The sequence below is a fragment of the Nuphar pumila genome, chromosome 13 (genome assembly GCF_984573655.1).
Source record: "Nuphar pumila chromosome 13, dmNupPumi1.hap1.1, whole genome shotgun sequence".
Lineage (NCBI taxonomy): Eukaryota > Viridiplantae > Streptophyta > Magnoliopsida > Nymphaeales > Nymphaeaceae > Nuphar > Nuphar pumila.
The window spans coordinates 46,073,380-46,089,402 of record NC_143261.1 but is presented as its reverse complement, the minus strand read 5'-3'; the positions used below and the strand labels follow the sequence as shown (position 1 = coordinate 46,089,402).

The following is a 16,023-nucleotide window of genomic DNA, read 5'->3' as shown; positions in this document are numbered from 1 at the left end:
ATTATAAAGACATGATTTTGTTTCTCAATCCAAATGATATAAGTCAAAATGTATATATCTACTAAAAGGTAGTTTGATCGCAGGAATTTGGCAACATTGAGGCCCCAACATATTCATCACTCAGGCATTTTTTTTCAACAATCTACAAGAGGTTTGTAAAGTGCCTAATGTAGATATGCTAAATTTCTACTATCCTTGTAGGAAGTGTGCTTTTTGTAGAAAAAAGATGCAAATTTATATTCACTCTAAAATAGTTATTTCTTATATTTACTTCATTTAGATTTCATAAATTATAAGTTGTTAGACCATACTATGTGAGCCATATTTATGCTTAGTCGTGTTTTTATTACATATGGAATTATGGATGGGACACATTTATTGTTCTTCATTCATTTGATTGCTAGTCTAATCATTTTGATAAAATATTCTGTCAGATCATTCAAACTTTTAGGGGTCGTTTGTCTCATTCCCACCAATAAGAAAAAACTCCATGGGAAAGCCATCCCATGTGTGAAAAAAATGCATATGTAAATCCATTCACAGGGTGTAATATCAAAAAAAAAAAAAAAAAAATTTGGTTTGGGCCGGATCCGGATCCGACCCGGACCCGACCCGGGCCACCGCCCCTCGCTGTCATTAAAAGACAGCGAGGCAGGCGGGAGGAGGGTTACGAAACCCCCCCTCACCGCCACTCGCTCTCTGTCTCTCCGTTTCCCTCTCTCGCTCGTCCACGGTCACCGACGCCGGCGACCCCCGACAGCCGCCGCCACCGACATCGGCGACCCCCCCCCCCTTTTCCTTCCGGCGAGCTCCTCTTCGGCGAGTTCCTCCGAAAACCCCCTGGTACGCCATCGCTTCTTCTTTCTCCCTTTTTTCCCTCTCCGTCTCTTCTCTCTCTCTCCCTCATTTCTCTGTGTGGCCACGGGAGGGGTCAAACCCCCTCCCTTTGCCCCCTTTTAGCAGGGGAGGGGCACGACACCCCTCCCTGCTCTCCGTTTCGGTAGGGGAGGGGCCGAGCCCCTCCTCCCTGTTTTTTTTGTTACGGCAGGGGAGGGGCCGAGCCCCTCCTCCTTGCCCCTTTTTATTGTACCAGCAGGGGCCATCGGCCCCTGCCTTTTTATTATGCCAGCAGGGGCCATCGGCCCCTGCCTTTTTATTATGCCAGCAGGGGCCATCGGCCCCTGCCTTTTTATTATGCCAGCAGGGGCCGATGGCCCTTGCCTTTTGTTATGCCAGCAGGGGCCATCGGCCCCTGCCTTTTGTTTGTGCCAGCAGGGGCCCATGGCCCCTGCCTTTTTAGTTTGTCAGCAGGGGCCATCGGCCCCTGCCTTTTTATTATGCCAGCAGGGGCCATCGGCCACTGCCTTTTTATTATGCCAGCAGGGGCCGATGGCCCTTGCCTTTTGTTATGCCAGCAGGGGCCGATGGCCCCTGCCTTTTTGTTGCCAGCAGGGGCCGATGGCCCCCTGCCCTTTGTGCGCAAGCCGATACCCTTGGCCGACAAGCCCGGGGAATCTTTGGAAGCTATATCGTGATGGGGACAGATCATTACAATTGTTGGTCTCCAACGAGGAATTCCTAGTAGCGTGAGTCATCTGTTCGCATTTGACTACACCCCTCTTTTGGCAGCTAGAGTCTTTTGATCCTGCCCCATCTTCTTTTCGAGTCAATTGGGACGGTTGGCCCCAACCCTATGTATCGGAAAAGTCGAGTCTTTGCCTTGCTTTTGCTTTTGTCAGAGTTTGCTTGTTAATATCGCATATTTGCAGCTACGACGGATCCCACTCGCGCTCCGCGACCCGAGCCGTCAATCGTGTACGTCCGCAGACGTCAGCAAGCTCGTAACCCTCCAAGGTAGGGGAAAATTGCACGGAAGACTTGGATATTTGAATTAAGTTCAATTGAACTAAAAGCGACCATTGAATATATATATATATATATATATATATATGTATATATTTATACGAGTATCCACTTCACTCAAGGATGCGGTTTCGCAAATCCTTGCCCTTTACCTTGCCGTCGCGCTCTGCGCCTAGCCTCTTGCTTTTGCATACGTGTTGGTATTGCCTGGCTGTTGCAGATGACGTGCAGGTTCTTGCTCTTTGCGGATGCCTTAAGGGCATCCTCGTGGAGGATGCAAGGAGCATTTACCACTCTCCCTCTTGCGACAAGAGTTTAGTCGGGAGCGAGCGAACTTCTTAGCGGGTGTTCTGTTGAGAAACCCGTATCTCGTCTATCGAGGCCGGTATCGAGTCATGCGAGACATGTAGATACCCCGATAGCGGATGTGATTCGAGATAATCACATGCATCATGTTGGCACAAGGTACTGCTGTTTCAAAAGATAGAGTAAAGTTGATAAACTTTACATCTTTGTGAAACACTCCTGTTGAGGCTTCTATTGAGGAGCTATACCCCCTTTATCGTAGAGTACTTATAGTCGTGCACGACACGTCTAGTACTACGATGATCGGATGAGATGGTCGTGCGACCTCGAACAACGCTAAATGCAAACTGTTGTAATCACATAAATGGCCTCACATTCGCCTTCACAGGCAAGATGCTCGAGTGGTTTAAAGACCACAGCATAGAATGGGTCGTTAGTTAAGCAACCCCTAACGCACCCGTTCGCTTCTGGTTGTCTGTCAAGGGAGAGGACAGATCGGTACAAAAACTCCAATGGACAGGTTGTTAACAACCACCCCACGGGCAAAGATCCGGCCTCCCCAGTCATTGGAGTTAGGGGAAAGGGGCTACAATAGTTAGCTTAACACTTCTGCAGAAGTTGGATGCATCCGTGGCACTGCTTTTCAGCCTCTGGGGAATCCTCTCTCGGCAAAAGCCGTCCCCTTTGGAGCGGACTCAACTAGCTATTCGGGTTATTGAAAATACATAGAATAATAGACGCCCGAACTAGTCTCAGTTGTTTCTATGTTTTGCCTGCGCGTACCCGCAGGCCAGTAATATCGGAACATAAAGTCTGTTCACTTTGGTTGCTGGGCCGTGAGATTCGTTGCACTACTGATTCGCTGCACTACTGATTCGTTGCACTACTGATTCGCTGCACTACTGATTCGCTGCACTACTGACTCGCTTGCACTACTGATTCGCTGCACTACTGACTCGCTTGCACTACTGATTCGCTGCACTACTGATTCGTTGCACTACTGATTCGTTGCACTACTGATTCGCTGCACTACTGATTCGTTGCACTACTGACTCGCTTGCACCACCGACTTGCTTGCACTACTGATTCGTTGCACTACTTATTCACTTGCACTACGTATTCGCTTGCACTACTTACGCGTTTGCACTGGTTATCTGCATGCATTGCTTACATGTTTAACTGCATATTTGCTTTAAACTGTGTAACTTACTGAATTAAATTACATAATTCAGATCCTTGTAGTCTCTCTTGTGCGCCTACTAGTTTTTCGTGAAACTAACCCATTCTATGGGTACAGGTGATGATTAGGTACACCACAGGCGATGGCGCGATGGCTAGATGGCTCCAAGACGTTCTTCTTCCTGCTCTTAGCTCGCGTCCTGTTGTTTGGGGTTTTGTAACGGATTTTCCTTGGGAGATCCTAATTTTGTACTATTTGGAGAACTTCTTAAATGAAAGTGGCTTTTCCAAGTGTCCGCAAGTAGCATGTGTTGTGCGTTTTGGTTCTTTTAGCTAACGCGCTCAAAGTTGTCAGCTTGCCTTTCTGAAATTAATAAAAGTATAGTCTTCCGCTGATTTCGTAAATCATCTCTGAGATGAAGAGATTCCTTTTTAGTCTCTTGTCTTTTTTTTTTTCGAAAGGTTTGCAAGCTTGAAATTTTGGGGTGTTACAACTTGGTATCAGAGCTAAGGGAAGCAAGGATTCTTGACCATTGGGCATCCGCATCGCACTGTGAGTATACTTTTCCTCTTGCTTAGTAGGTGCTCAAGGCATTGTTAAGTTAAGTGGCTTGACGTGTTTTGTGTGTATACCAGCATTGTTGGGGTTTCATAAACTACTCATGTTAAACATGAATAGTACTTATGTTTTTGCTTGTTTTGAGTTTCCTAAAATTTCTAATTATGGGTATTCCTTGTTTACTCCAAGGATGGCAAGGAACTCGAACGAAGGGTCTGCTGACGAATGGTCAGATCAGCGGGGATTCGTGATGGATTCCCTGGGTTCCCTGGCAGCGGCTATGCGAGACCAAATTCGTTCCCAAAGGGAACCAGCGCCCGTTCCTGAGCCGATCCCGCATACCGCAGTGACGTATGAGAAATTTCTGAAGCTTGACCCCCCGACCTTCGACGGCAAGCCCGACCCAGATATGGCTGATAACTGGGTGAAGGAGGTAGAACGAGTGTACGAGGTCTTGTCAGTACCCGATGACAAGAAGACGCTTTTCGGGACCTTCAGGCTGAAGGGGAATGCCCGCAGTTGGTGGGACATGGCGCGGGGTGTGCAGTTTTCGGGAATTTCGCCCATTCCTTGGGAAGCTTTCAGGAAGGCTTTCTTGGAGAACTACTTCCCACCTCACGCAAGGGAGAAGAAGAAGGTGGAGTTCTTGGAGCTCTGCCAGGGCAATTCGAGTTTGACGGATTACATCGCCAAATTCCAGAGTTTGGAACCCTACTGCCCTAACCTGTTCGCGGATGATCGCGAGCGAGCAGGAAAGTTTGTTCGGGGGCTGAAGGAGGGACTCATGCATCGGGTCCTAACGAGCATGCCCTCGACCTTCTCTGCGGCAGTTGCTGCCGCTACCGTTCTGAGTGAAGCATGGGAGCGCACTAAGAGTGCTCAGGGCAGGAGGCCACCCGCTACGGGTGGTGAGCCGAAGACACCTTCCGGCGACTCAGGCAAACGACCGTTCCTTCCTGTAAAGAGCGAAGGAGGAAGGAAACGATATCCTCCTTCGAAGCGTCAGCGGCCACAGGGCAATCCTCCAGCCAGGCAGCAGGCTGGCAGCGTATGCCCCAGATGCCAGCGATCTCACTTTGGGCAGGCGTGCCCGCTCGACACAGGCGGATGCCTGTATTGTGGCAAGATGGGCCACTACGTCCGTGATTGCCGCAAAAAGGCGGCTGATGATTCCAGGCAGACCAGCGGAGCACCTTTGCTCCCTCGGCCGCCACTGCCGCAACAGCAGTATCAGTCGCCACCACCACCGACGAGCGGTCAAAAGAGGGCGCCGGGACGTGTCTACTCAGCCAAGGCTGAGCAGTTGACCAAGGGCGACCTAGTGCAAGGTACCCTTTTTGTCGCTAACCAAGCGGCCTTTGTGCTTTTTGATTGTGGTGCCACACACTCTTTTATTTCGGTAAATTTTGCCGAGTGTTTGCACATACCTGTAAAACCCTTGCATAATACTCTTGAAGTGTATAACCCGATTGGGAAAAATACCATTTGTGCGGCCTACGTACCAGAGTTGGACGTAGTCTTAGCAGATCGGCATTTACCGGCTTGTGCTATCCTGCTAGTGATGACAGAATTTGACGTCATCCTAGGCATGGATTGGCTGCACAAGTATCATGCCAAGATTTTCTGCCGAGATAGTAGGATTGTTTTATCTCCACCAGGAATGCCCAAGATGGAATTCAAGATCCTGAAACCCGTTCGGGCGAGCAAGTTGATTTCGTCGTTGAAGGCGCAGAGCTACCTGAGGAAGGGATGCACTGCCTTTTTGGTCAGTGTCATCCAGTCCGGGCCGACGCAAGTCCCGATGGGAGACTTGGAGATTGTTCGAGATTTCCCAGACGTCTTCCCGGAGGAACTGCCAGGCCTTCCTCCACCTCGCGAGGTGCAGTTCAGCATCGAGTTGCTGCCGGGTACTGCGCCAATTTCTAAGGCTCCATATCGGATGGCGCCAGCCGAGCTCGCAGAGCTCAAGAAGCAGTTGCAGGAGTTGATGGATCAGGGATTCATTCGCCCCAGTGTCTCGCCCTGGGGAGCTCCCGTCTTGTTCGTGAAAAAGAAGGACGGATCATTGCGGTTGTGCATCGATTATCGGATGCTTAACCAGGCGACAATAAAGAATAAGTACCCGTTGCCGCGCATCGAGGATCTGTTCGATCAGTTGCAGAGGGCCAGGATCTTCTCAAAGATCGACCTTAGATCTGGGTACCATCAACTCAGAATTAAGGGAGATGATATCTCCAAGACGGCCTTCCGGACCAGGTATGGGCATTACGAATTTACGGTTATGCCCTTTGGACTCACTAACGCTCCTGCAGCGTTCATGGATCTCATGAATAGGGTGTTCAAACCCTTTTTGGACACCTTCGTGATCGTGTTCATCGACGACATCTTGGTGTATTCAGATAGCTGGGAGCAACATCGTGAGCACTTGAGAGTTATTCTCGAAACCTTGCGAAAGGAGCGGTTGTTCGCTAAGTACTCTAAGTGCGAGTTTTGGCTCGAGGAGATAATGTTTTTGGGACATGTCATCTCCAAGGAAGGTGTGTCCGTGGATCCAGCGAAAGTTGAGGCTGTACTCAGTTGGCAGCAACCGAGGAATGTTCGTGACATTCGGAGTTTTCTTGGATTAGCTGGGTATTACCGAGGATTTATCCAGGACTTTTCTAAGATCTTTCTACCCTTGACGCAGCTCCTGAAGAAAGAAGCTAGGTTCGTGTGGGACGACATGTGTGAGAGCAGTTTTCAGAGGTTAAAGGAACGTCTTACGACTGCTCCCATTTTGGCCTTACCTTCGGGTCAAGGCGGCTTCGTGATTTACACAGACGCTTCCGGGACAGGTTTGGGTTGCGTCTTAATGCAGAACGATAGAGTGATCGCCTATGCATCGCGCCAACTTAAAATACATGAGAAGAATTACCCGACTCATGATTTGGAGTTAGCAGCGGTAGTCTTCGCATTGAAGATATGGCGGCACTATTTGTATGGGGAGCGGTTCGAGGCTTTTACAGATCATAAGAGCCTAAAATTTTTGTTCTCGCAGAAGGAGCTGAATATGAGGCAGCGACGTTGGCTGGAATTCCTCAAGGATTACGACTTTACCTTGTCCTACCACCCAGGAAAAGCGAACGTTGTGGCCGACGCTCTGAGCCGCAAGTCTCCCAGCGTTTCCGTAAATTTGTTGTTTGCGGGGTGGAAGCTGGTCGAGGATCTGATATCGTGGGAACCGTTTGTGGTCACTCCAGTTTCGATCAGTCTTTCCAGCATGGTAGCTCAGCCTGAGCTATTGTCAAAGATCTTTGTCAATCAGAAGATCGATGCGCAGTATGATAAGCTGAAGGCTCTAGCGCAGCGGGCCGATACCCCCTTCCGACTGAGTGAGGAAGGAGGTGTATGGCGTAAGGATCGTCTCTGGGTGCCAGAAGATCCTTTTTTGAGAGATGAGATTCTCACTGAGGCCCACAAGTCCAAGTACATGATCCACCCGGGCGGCACAAAGATGTTCAAAGATTTGCAGCGCAGATATTGGTGGAACGGAATGAAGCGGGACGTAGCCGAGTACGTTTCGAAGTGCTTGACTTGCCAACAGGTTAAGATCGAGCACCAACGACCAGGCGGAGTGGTGCAGCAAATGGAGATTCCACAATGGAAGTGGGAGGACATCACGATGGACTTCATCGTCGGTTTGCCGAGGACGCGGAGGAAACACGATGCGATTTGGGTGATCGTGGATCGACTCACTAAATCGGCGCATTTCCTCCCTATACGGCTCAGTCAGTCACTGGATAGCTTGGCAGACCTCTATGTCAGGGAGATTGTGAGATTGCACGGTGTTCCTGTGTCAATCATCTCCGATCGTGACCCGAGGTTCACCTCTAGGTTTTGGGGGCAGCTGCAGTTGGCCTTGGGCACAAAGCTAAAATTCAGCACTGCCTTCCACCCTCAGACTGATGGACAATCTGAACGCACGATTCAGACTTTGGAAGACATGCTGCGAGCGTGCATGTTGGACTGGAGGGGAGAATGGGACTCTCATACTGGGTTGGCAGAATTCGCGTACAATAATAGTTACCATGCCAGTATCGGTATGGCCCCTTACGAAGCCTTGTACGGGAAGCCTTGTCGATCACCCGTTTACTGGGATGAGGTTGGTGAACGGATGCTAGATTCACCTATAGTGCTACAGCACTATACTCAGCAAGTGCAGATGATCAGGGAACGTCTGCGTACCGCGCAAAGTCGGCAGAAGTGTTACGCCGATCGTCGACGTAGAGAGCTCGTGTTCTCAACAGGAGATATGGTTTTTGTTAAGGTATCTCCTACCAAGAGCGTCTTCCGGTTCGGGAAAAAGGGAAAGCTGAGTCCGCGATTCGTCGGACCTTTTGAGATCCTGGATCGGATCGGCGAGGCGGCTTACCGCGTTGCGCTGCCTCCTCAGTACGCTCAGATTCACAACGTCTTTCACGTATCCATGCTGAGAAGATATGTTCACGACCCATCGCACATCATTCATTATGATGATGTGGATATCCATAAGGACTTGACGTTCGAGGAAAGACCAGTAGCAATCGTTGATCGTCGAGACCAAGTGCTCAGATCGAAGACGATTTCTCTTGTAAAAGTACGTTGGCAACACCATGGAATTAGTGAATGTACATGGGAGCTTGAGTCGGATATCAGGGATAAATACCCCGACTTGTATTTTGACCAATTTATGCTATAGAAATTTCGCGGACGAAATTATTTTAAGGAGGGTAGGATGTAATATCAAAAAAAAAAAAAAAAAATTTGGTTTGGGCCGGATCCGGATCCGACCCGGACCCGACCCGGGCCACCGCCCCTCGCTGTCATTAAAAGACAGCGAGGCAGGCGGGAGGAGGGTTACGAAACCCCCCTCACCGCCACTCGCTCTCTGTCTCTCCGTTTCCCTCTCTCGCTCGTCCACGGTCACCGACGCCGGCGACCCCCGACAGCCGCCGCCACCGACATCGGCGACCCCCCCCCTTTTCCTTCCGGCGAGCTCCTCTTCGGCGAGTTCCTCCGAAAACCCCCTGGTACGCCATCGCTTCTTCTTTCTCCCTTTTTTCCCTCTCCGTCTCTTCTCTCTCTCTCCCTCATTTCTCTGTGTGGCCACGGGAGGGGTCAAACCCCCTCCCTTTGCCCCCTTTTAGCAGGGGAGGGGCACGACACCCCTCCCTGCTCTCCGTTTCGGTAGGGGAGGGGCCGAGCCCCTCCTCCCTGTTTTTTTTGTTACGGCAGGGGAGGGGCCGAGCCCCTCCTCCTTGCCCCTTTTTATTGTACCAGCAGGGGCCATCGGCCCCTGCCTTTTTATTATGCCAGCAGGGGCCATCGGCCCCTGCCTTTTTATTATGCCAGCAGGGGCCATCGGCCCCTGCCTTTTTATTATGCCAGCAGGGGCCCATGGCCCCTGCCTTTTTAGTTTGTCAGCAGGGGCCATCGGCCCCTGCCTTTTTATTATGCCAGCAGGGGCCATCGGCCACTGCCTTTTTATTATGCCAGCAGGGGCCGATGGCCCTTGCCTTTTGTTATGCCAGCAGGGGCCGATGGCCCCTGCCTTTTTGTTGCCAGCAGGGGCCGATGGCCCCCTGCCCTTTGTGCGCAAGCCGATACCCTTGGCCGACAAGCCCGGGGAATCTTTGGAAGCTATATCGTGATGGGGACAGATCATTACAATTGTTGGTCTCCAACGAGGAATTCCTAGTAGCGTGAGTCATCTGTTCGCATTTGACTACACCCCTCTTTTGGCAGCTAGAGTCTTTTGATCTTCTTTTCGAGTCAATTGGGACGGTTGGCCCCAACCCTATGTATCGGAAAAGTCGAGTCTTTGCCTTGCTTTTGCTTTTGTCAGAGTTTGCTTGTTAATATCGCATATTTGCAGCTACGACGGATCCCACTCGCGCTCCGCGACCCGAGCCGTCAATCGTGTACGTCCGCAGACGTCAGCAAGCTCGTAACCCTCCAAGGTAGGGGAAAATTGCACGGAAGACTTGGATATTTGAATTAAGTTCAATTGAACTAAAAGCGACCATTGAATATATATATATATATATATGTATATATTTATACGAGTATCCACTTCACTCAAGGATGCGGTTTCGCAAATCCTTGCCCTTTACCTTGCCGTCGCGCTCTGCGCCTAGCCTCTTGCTTTTGCATACGTGTTGGTATTGCCTGGCTGTTGCAGATGACGTGCAGGTTCTTGCTCTTTGCGGATGCCTTAAGGGCATCCTCGTGGAGGATGCAAGGAGCATTTACCACTCTCCCTCTTGCGACAAGAGTTTAGTCGGGAGCGAGCGAACTTCTTAGCGGGTGTTCTGTTGAGAAACCCGTATCTCGTCTATCGAGGCCGGTATCGAGTCATGCGAGACATGTAGATACCCCGATAGCGGATGTGATTCGAGATAATCACATGCATCATGTTGGCACAAGGTACTGCTGTTTCAAAAGATAGAGTAAAGTTGATAAACTTTACATCTTTGTGAAACACTCCTGTTGAGGCTTCTATTGAGGAGCTATACCCCCTTTATCGTAGAGTACTTATAGTCGTGCACGACACGTCTAGTACTGCGATGATCGGATGAGACGGTCGTGCGACCTCGAACAACGCTAAATGCAAACTGTTGTAATCACATAAATGGCCTCACATTCGCCTTCACAGGCAAGATGCTCGAGTGGTTTAAAGACCACAACATAGAATGGGTCGTTAGTTAAGCAACCCCTAACGCACCCGTTCGCTTCTGGTTGTCTGTCAAGGGAGAGGACAGATCGGTACAAAAACTCCAATGGACAGGTTGTTAACAACCACCCCACGGGCAAAGATCCGGCCTCCCCAGTCATTGGAGTTAGGGGAAAGGGGCTACAATAGTTAGCTTAACACTTCTGCAGAAGTTGGATGCATCCGTGGCACTGCTTTTCAGCCTCTGGGGAATCCTCTCTCGGCTAAAGCCGTCCCCTTTGGAGCGGACTCAACTAGCTATTCGGGTTATTGAAAATACATAGAATAATAGACGCCCGAACTAGTCTCAGTTGTTTCTATGTTTTGCCTGCGCGTACCCGCAGGCCAGTAATATCGGAACATAAAGTCTGTTCACTTTGGTTGCTGGGCCGTGAGATTCGTTGCACTACTGATTCGCTGCACTACTGATTCGTTGCACTACTGATTCGCTGCACTACTGATTCGCTGCACTACTGACTCGCTTGCACTACTGATTCGCTGCACTACTGACTCGCTTGCACTACTGATTCGCTGCACTACTGATTCGTTGCACTACTGATTCGCTGCACTACTGATTCGTTGCACTACTGACTCGCTTGCACCACCGACTTGCTTGCACTACTGATTCGTTGCACTACTTATTCACTTGCACTACGTATTCGCTTGCACTACTTACGCGTTTGCACTGGTTATCTGCATGCATTGCTTACATGTTTAACTGCATATTTGCTTTAAACTGTGTAACTTACTGAATTAAATTACATAATTCAGATCCTTGTAGTCTCTCTTGTGCGCCTACTAGTTTTTCGTGAAACTAACCCATTCTATGGGTACAGGTGATGATTAGGTACACCACAGGCGATGGCGCGATGGCTAGATGGCTCCAAGACGTTCTTCTTCCTGCTCTTAGCTCGCGTCCTGTTGTTTGGGGTTTTGTAACGGATTTTCCTTGGGAGATCCTAATTTTGTACTATTTGGAGAACTTCTTAAATGAAAGTGGCTTTTCCAAGTGTCCGCAAGTAGCATGTGTTGTGCGTTTTGGTTCTTTTAGCTAACGCGCTCAAAGTTGTCAGCTTGCCTTTCTGAAATTAATAAAAGTATAGTCTTCCGCTGATTTCGTAAATCATCTCTGAGATGAAGAGATTCCTTTTTAGTCTCTTGTCTTTTTTTTTTTCGAAAGGTTTGCAAACTTGAAATTTTGGGGTGTTACACAGGGGGTGTGTGTGTATGGATTTACATAGTAAATGCATGGTCAACATGAAAAGAAACCCATGATGACTGTGGGCCCCACAGGAAAATGGAGTTGGCATGTTTGTTGACCTGTATATGAAAATGGAAGGTTTCATATGTAAACCCCCATTTTCATGTGTAAATTGGGTAAAACAAACGACCCATTAGTGAATTTCTTTAGTGTTCCATGACGTCTCAATTTCCCCTTGACATATCCACACCGACCATTCAGTTAGGGTAGTGATGTTTCACCAACTAGCTATTAATGCAGCACGGAATGTACTGTCTTGGAACTTCATCTGCATATTACTTTTGACCATTACAAGAGAACAAAAGAAATCCAAACTCCAAAGAGTAAAGCAAGCATATCTAATTAGTCATATTGATTCAGGAAAGATGCCATATCCAGCTTATTATATGGATTGATCTTCATTTGCGTTCTTCCATAGGTGCACCATTTTCTTGTGATGGTTGGCTTTGTAAAGATTGTTTTGCTATACCGGTATTCTAACAGTGCTTCTGCATAAATGTTCAGGCATATATTTGCACATGCTGTTTTCTCTTTCCCTATGATTTATAATTTTTATAGTTTCTCTTTTCAGAATGCAGGCCAAACCATCTGCTCGACCAATTGTTGTATCCGTCCCTATCTGTCATTGTGATGGTTAGCATTCTCCTCTTTTTCAATCACTGAAAATGTTTATTTTGGGAATAAACTAGATATTTAGTAGCATTAAAAATTGTAATTTTATCCAAGATTGGTAATTAACTGCAAGCTTGGGTACAAGAGAAACCGGCCAGTACTGAAAGCTGATTTGCTAAATTTTCGTCCCTAGAAATCACTATTAACATGCATTTGAATTTCATTATTTTTTTCTATAAATATCTGTACTTGTAGTCATTCTCTTAAATTGTTCTCTGGCTATCATCTTTCAGATACTGATTCTGCCAAAGCTGCAAGAGGACAATTGCTGCAGACTATGTACTCAGTCTTGTTTGATATGAATGTGCCTGCTGTTTGTGCTGTTGATCAGGTTATCTTTTTTAGTATATTATTGTTTCCTCACTAGGTTCCACTTTGATGTCAATACGAAAAATCTTTTCTGGTTCATGTATCTCATAGTTTAGCAATTATTTTGCTCCATAGACTAAAGCACACTTCCTCAATTACAAGATATTACCTCACTTCATCTGGAATTTTTGTAATTTCATGAGTTTGATGGCATTTTGCTGTGTTGTAAGGGACAAATAGCCTTGTCTATATTGGGCAGGACAGACAGAAATGTTCAATCACCTATCCAATCAACTGAAGTACTGAACTAACTGTCAAAATTGTAGATAATTAAAAAACTTTTCTAGAGTGGGTTACACTCAGATATTCACCCTTATTTGGAGAGTAGTTTCTTTCTTCTGTTTGGAGAGTATTGTATTGGTGATTAAACATGAGTAGTTTGAAGGAGGTTGACCCCTCAATAAACTTCATGTTAGTTCATTTTATTCAGATTTCATGCAGAACCAAGTCTAACGGTGTCTATCATGTTACTTCTTCATGTGCTTATAAGGAGCTTTGTTTTAATTCTCATACTGAAAAACTTATTCTTGAATTTTATGTGTGAACATGTAAAATAACTTTTTTTTATATTATATTTGTACATGTTCTCAAAGAAATTCTAAAATTTCCTTGTAGGCTGTGTTGGCTTTGTACGCTGCAAGATGCACTTCAGGGATTGTTATTAACATTGGTTTCCAAGCCACCTCAGTTGTTCCAAGTAAGTTAAGACCCGAACTCTCCAAGACATTCACATCTTCAAGTCATCTTTATGATATGTCTTTTAAGCTCTCAGTGACTAGGTCCTTAGTTCCATGAACTATTTATATTTGGCACCTAGAATGGAAAAAGGAAATTACTGAAATGAAGAATATTTGATCCTATTACCTATTTCTAGTCAGGAGCATGTGACCTTTTAAACAGTTTTTGAGGGTGTTTATGTTCTTGGTACTGGAGATATTGCACCACCTTGCTATTTAGATCCTATTTCAAGGTTCATTTTGAACAGTGAAAAAGAAAATTTCAAGATATCACGCCTAGGAGAGTGTAAAATATCTATTCACTTCACTTCATATGCATCCATGAACTTAATGGTCAGGCACCTCAGTATTCTCAACTCGCCTATCAAACTCGTTCACAAACAAACCCCTACTATTTCATAACCAATGGGAAGCCTGACTATGTACCGACTCCTCACTAATACTTCTTAATGAAATGAATGGCAGCTAAGCTATTTCGTATGGTGAACATGCTATCGTCCACAAATGGCCATGAATGTTACGTTATGATTGACAAATGCAGCAACATGTGTCTTTTCAAGTTTGATAGATTTCTCAATCTCTAGCTCACTCAGACATGCATGCATGCATGCATGCATGCAAGCACATGCACAGGCACAGAGGGGTGACTCTAATCTGGTATTTGTATGAGATACAAGGATCCATCCAGAAAATATGTAATGTACAGGTAGAGGAAGGATGACCAAACAAAAAAAGATAATCCATTAATCTAACATAATGACTACTTTTTCACAAGATAAAAACACCCCAACATGCACACAAAGTATATGCCTATCCTTACTCTTCCCGCAACATGTTGCAACAAAATAGTCCGGCTTCGTTTGGTTGTTCCAAGTACATCAAAATTTGGTAGGCTCATACTTTTCTTTTTGACAACACAAAATAGCCTATAATTTCTGACGTTATCCAAAGAGTGCAACATTCTCGTCTCACTCTTCTTCAAGAGCATTCTATCAAGAGGCATGAAAGGAAGCTAGTTAACTTCCAAACCCCGACTTTGTGGATGCCCTTGGATTAAGGTATGTAAAGGCAGTTCATTTCCACTTAACCTAGAAAGTGGATGCATTAATATCTTAGTAATTGATTAAATATTCTTTTAGATAAAGGTAGATAAATTTGTTTTTTCTATTTATTTTATTATTTTTAATTCCAATTATCGTTTGGGGCAGAATTTAGAAAAGGAATTTCTAAGGCATGATTGTTTGAAATTCTGACATCCAAGGCTCTTTATAACTGATCTTATAAAAGAAAAATAACAATCTGCTCTTATGAAAATATTTTTTCCTTCTTGAAATGATCTCATATTAGTGTATTATCATACATATCTTTTATTCAGCTCTTTGATATCGAATATAAGCATTTAAATTTACTTTGTGCTTTATGCTGTGGGAGTAGCTGTTATATGGCTTTGCCCAAGTACCTTGAAGAACAGATTATACAGTCTACCTGAGATTTTGACATCATCATATTTTTGCCAATAAATCACTGTTGTGCCACATTTTGAAATCTTATTTCACATTCCTTGCTGCTTATAAGTTTCTTATAGTGATTGTGACATCGAGTTCTAATAGTTTACAGTGTCTACTTGATACTGAAGAGATGCCTTTTAACTATCTCTAGGTTGTTTCATTCATATCCTTGATTTAGATGATCTTTTCATTGACAAGAGAAAATAAACAATGATTGAACTCAAAATCATGGATCAGAAATCTCCATTCTTTGTTTACCTCAGCTGCCATTCTGTCACATTAAAACCTTCATAATGTGGACATTTAAGTGAACATTATCATCCATGCACTTCATTATTTGGACCAAATGCTAACAAGAATGCTGATTAAAGTCTCTGGCAGTTTTACAAGGTAGAGTGATGCACGAGATAGGGGTGGAAGTAATTGGACAAGGGGCATTGAGACTAACAAGCTTCCTTGCTGAGCAGATACGTCAGAAAGGTATACATTGTGACTCAATGTATACAGTACGCACACTGAAAGAGGTACATCTGCAAATTTAGAGAAACCTACAAGCCTGGATTTGTATTTAAACTGCTTATATAGATAAAACACATCAGAGTTGTGTTTGAATGGGTGGTTCTGGAAATATGAATCTGTCTACTATTAGATAGCTTAAACATTTGATTGATAGTTTGGTGTACCTAGTTTTTTGTCCTTGAGTAAATGAACAATCGGAGCATCAAATTGGTGGGTTATAGAAGTTATAATTATCAGCGCTGATGTAGTTCAAATTATTGTTCTCTTGCATATTTGTCAAACTTCTGTCTGTGATATCCCATCAAGCATTATGTGTATTA

At 45.8% G+C, this 16,023-nt stretch overlaps 1 protein-coding gene across 1 annotated transcript in view; it reads left to right on the top strand.

Moving 5' to 3' along the window:
• Positions 1–16,023, top strand: part of ARP8 (actin-related protein 8) — a 133,843-nt gene that overhangs the window by 70,455 nt on the left and 47,365 nt on the right. Inside the window, exons 4-8 of the mRNA XM_089985238.1 lie at positions 84–151; positions 12,470–12,531; positions 12,804–12,901; positions 13,555–13,636; positions 15,566–15,708. Of these exons, the coding sequence (XP_089841364.1) occupies positions 84–151; positions 12,470–12,531; positions 12,804–12,901; positions 13,555–13,636; positions 15,566–15,708 (453 nt within the window). The remainder of the gene's footprint in view (positions 1–83; positions 152–12,469; positions 12,532–12,803; positions 12,902–13,554; positions 13,637–15,565; positions 15,709–16,023) is intronic.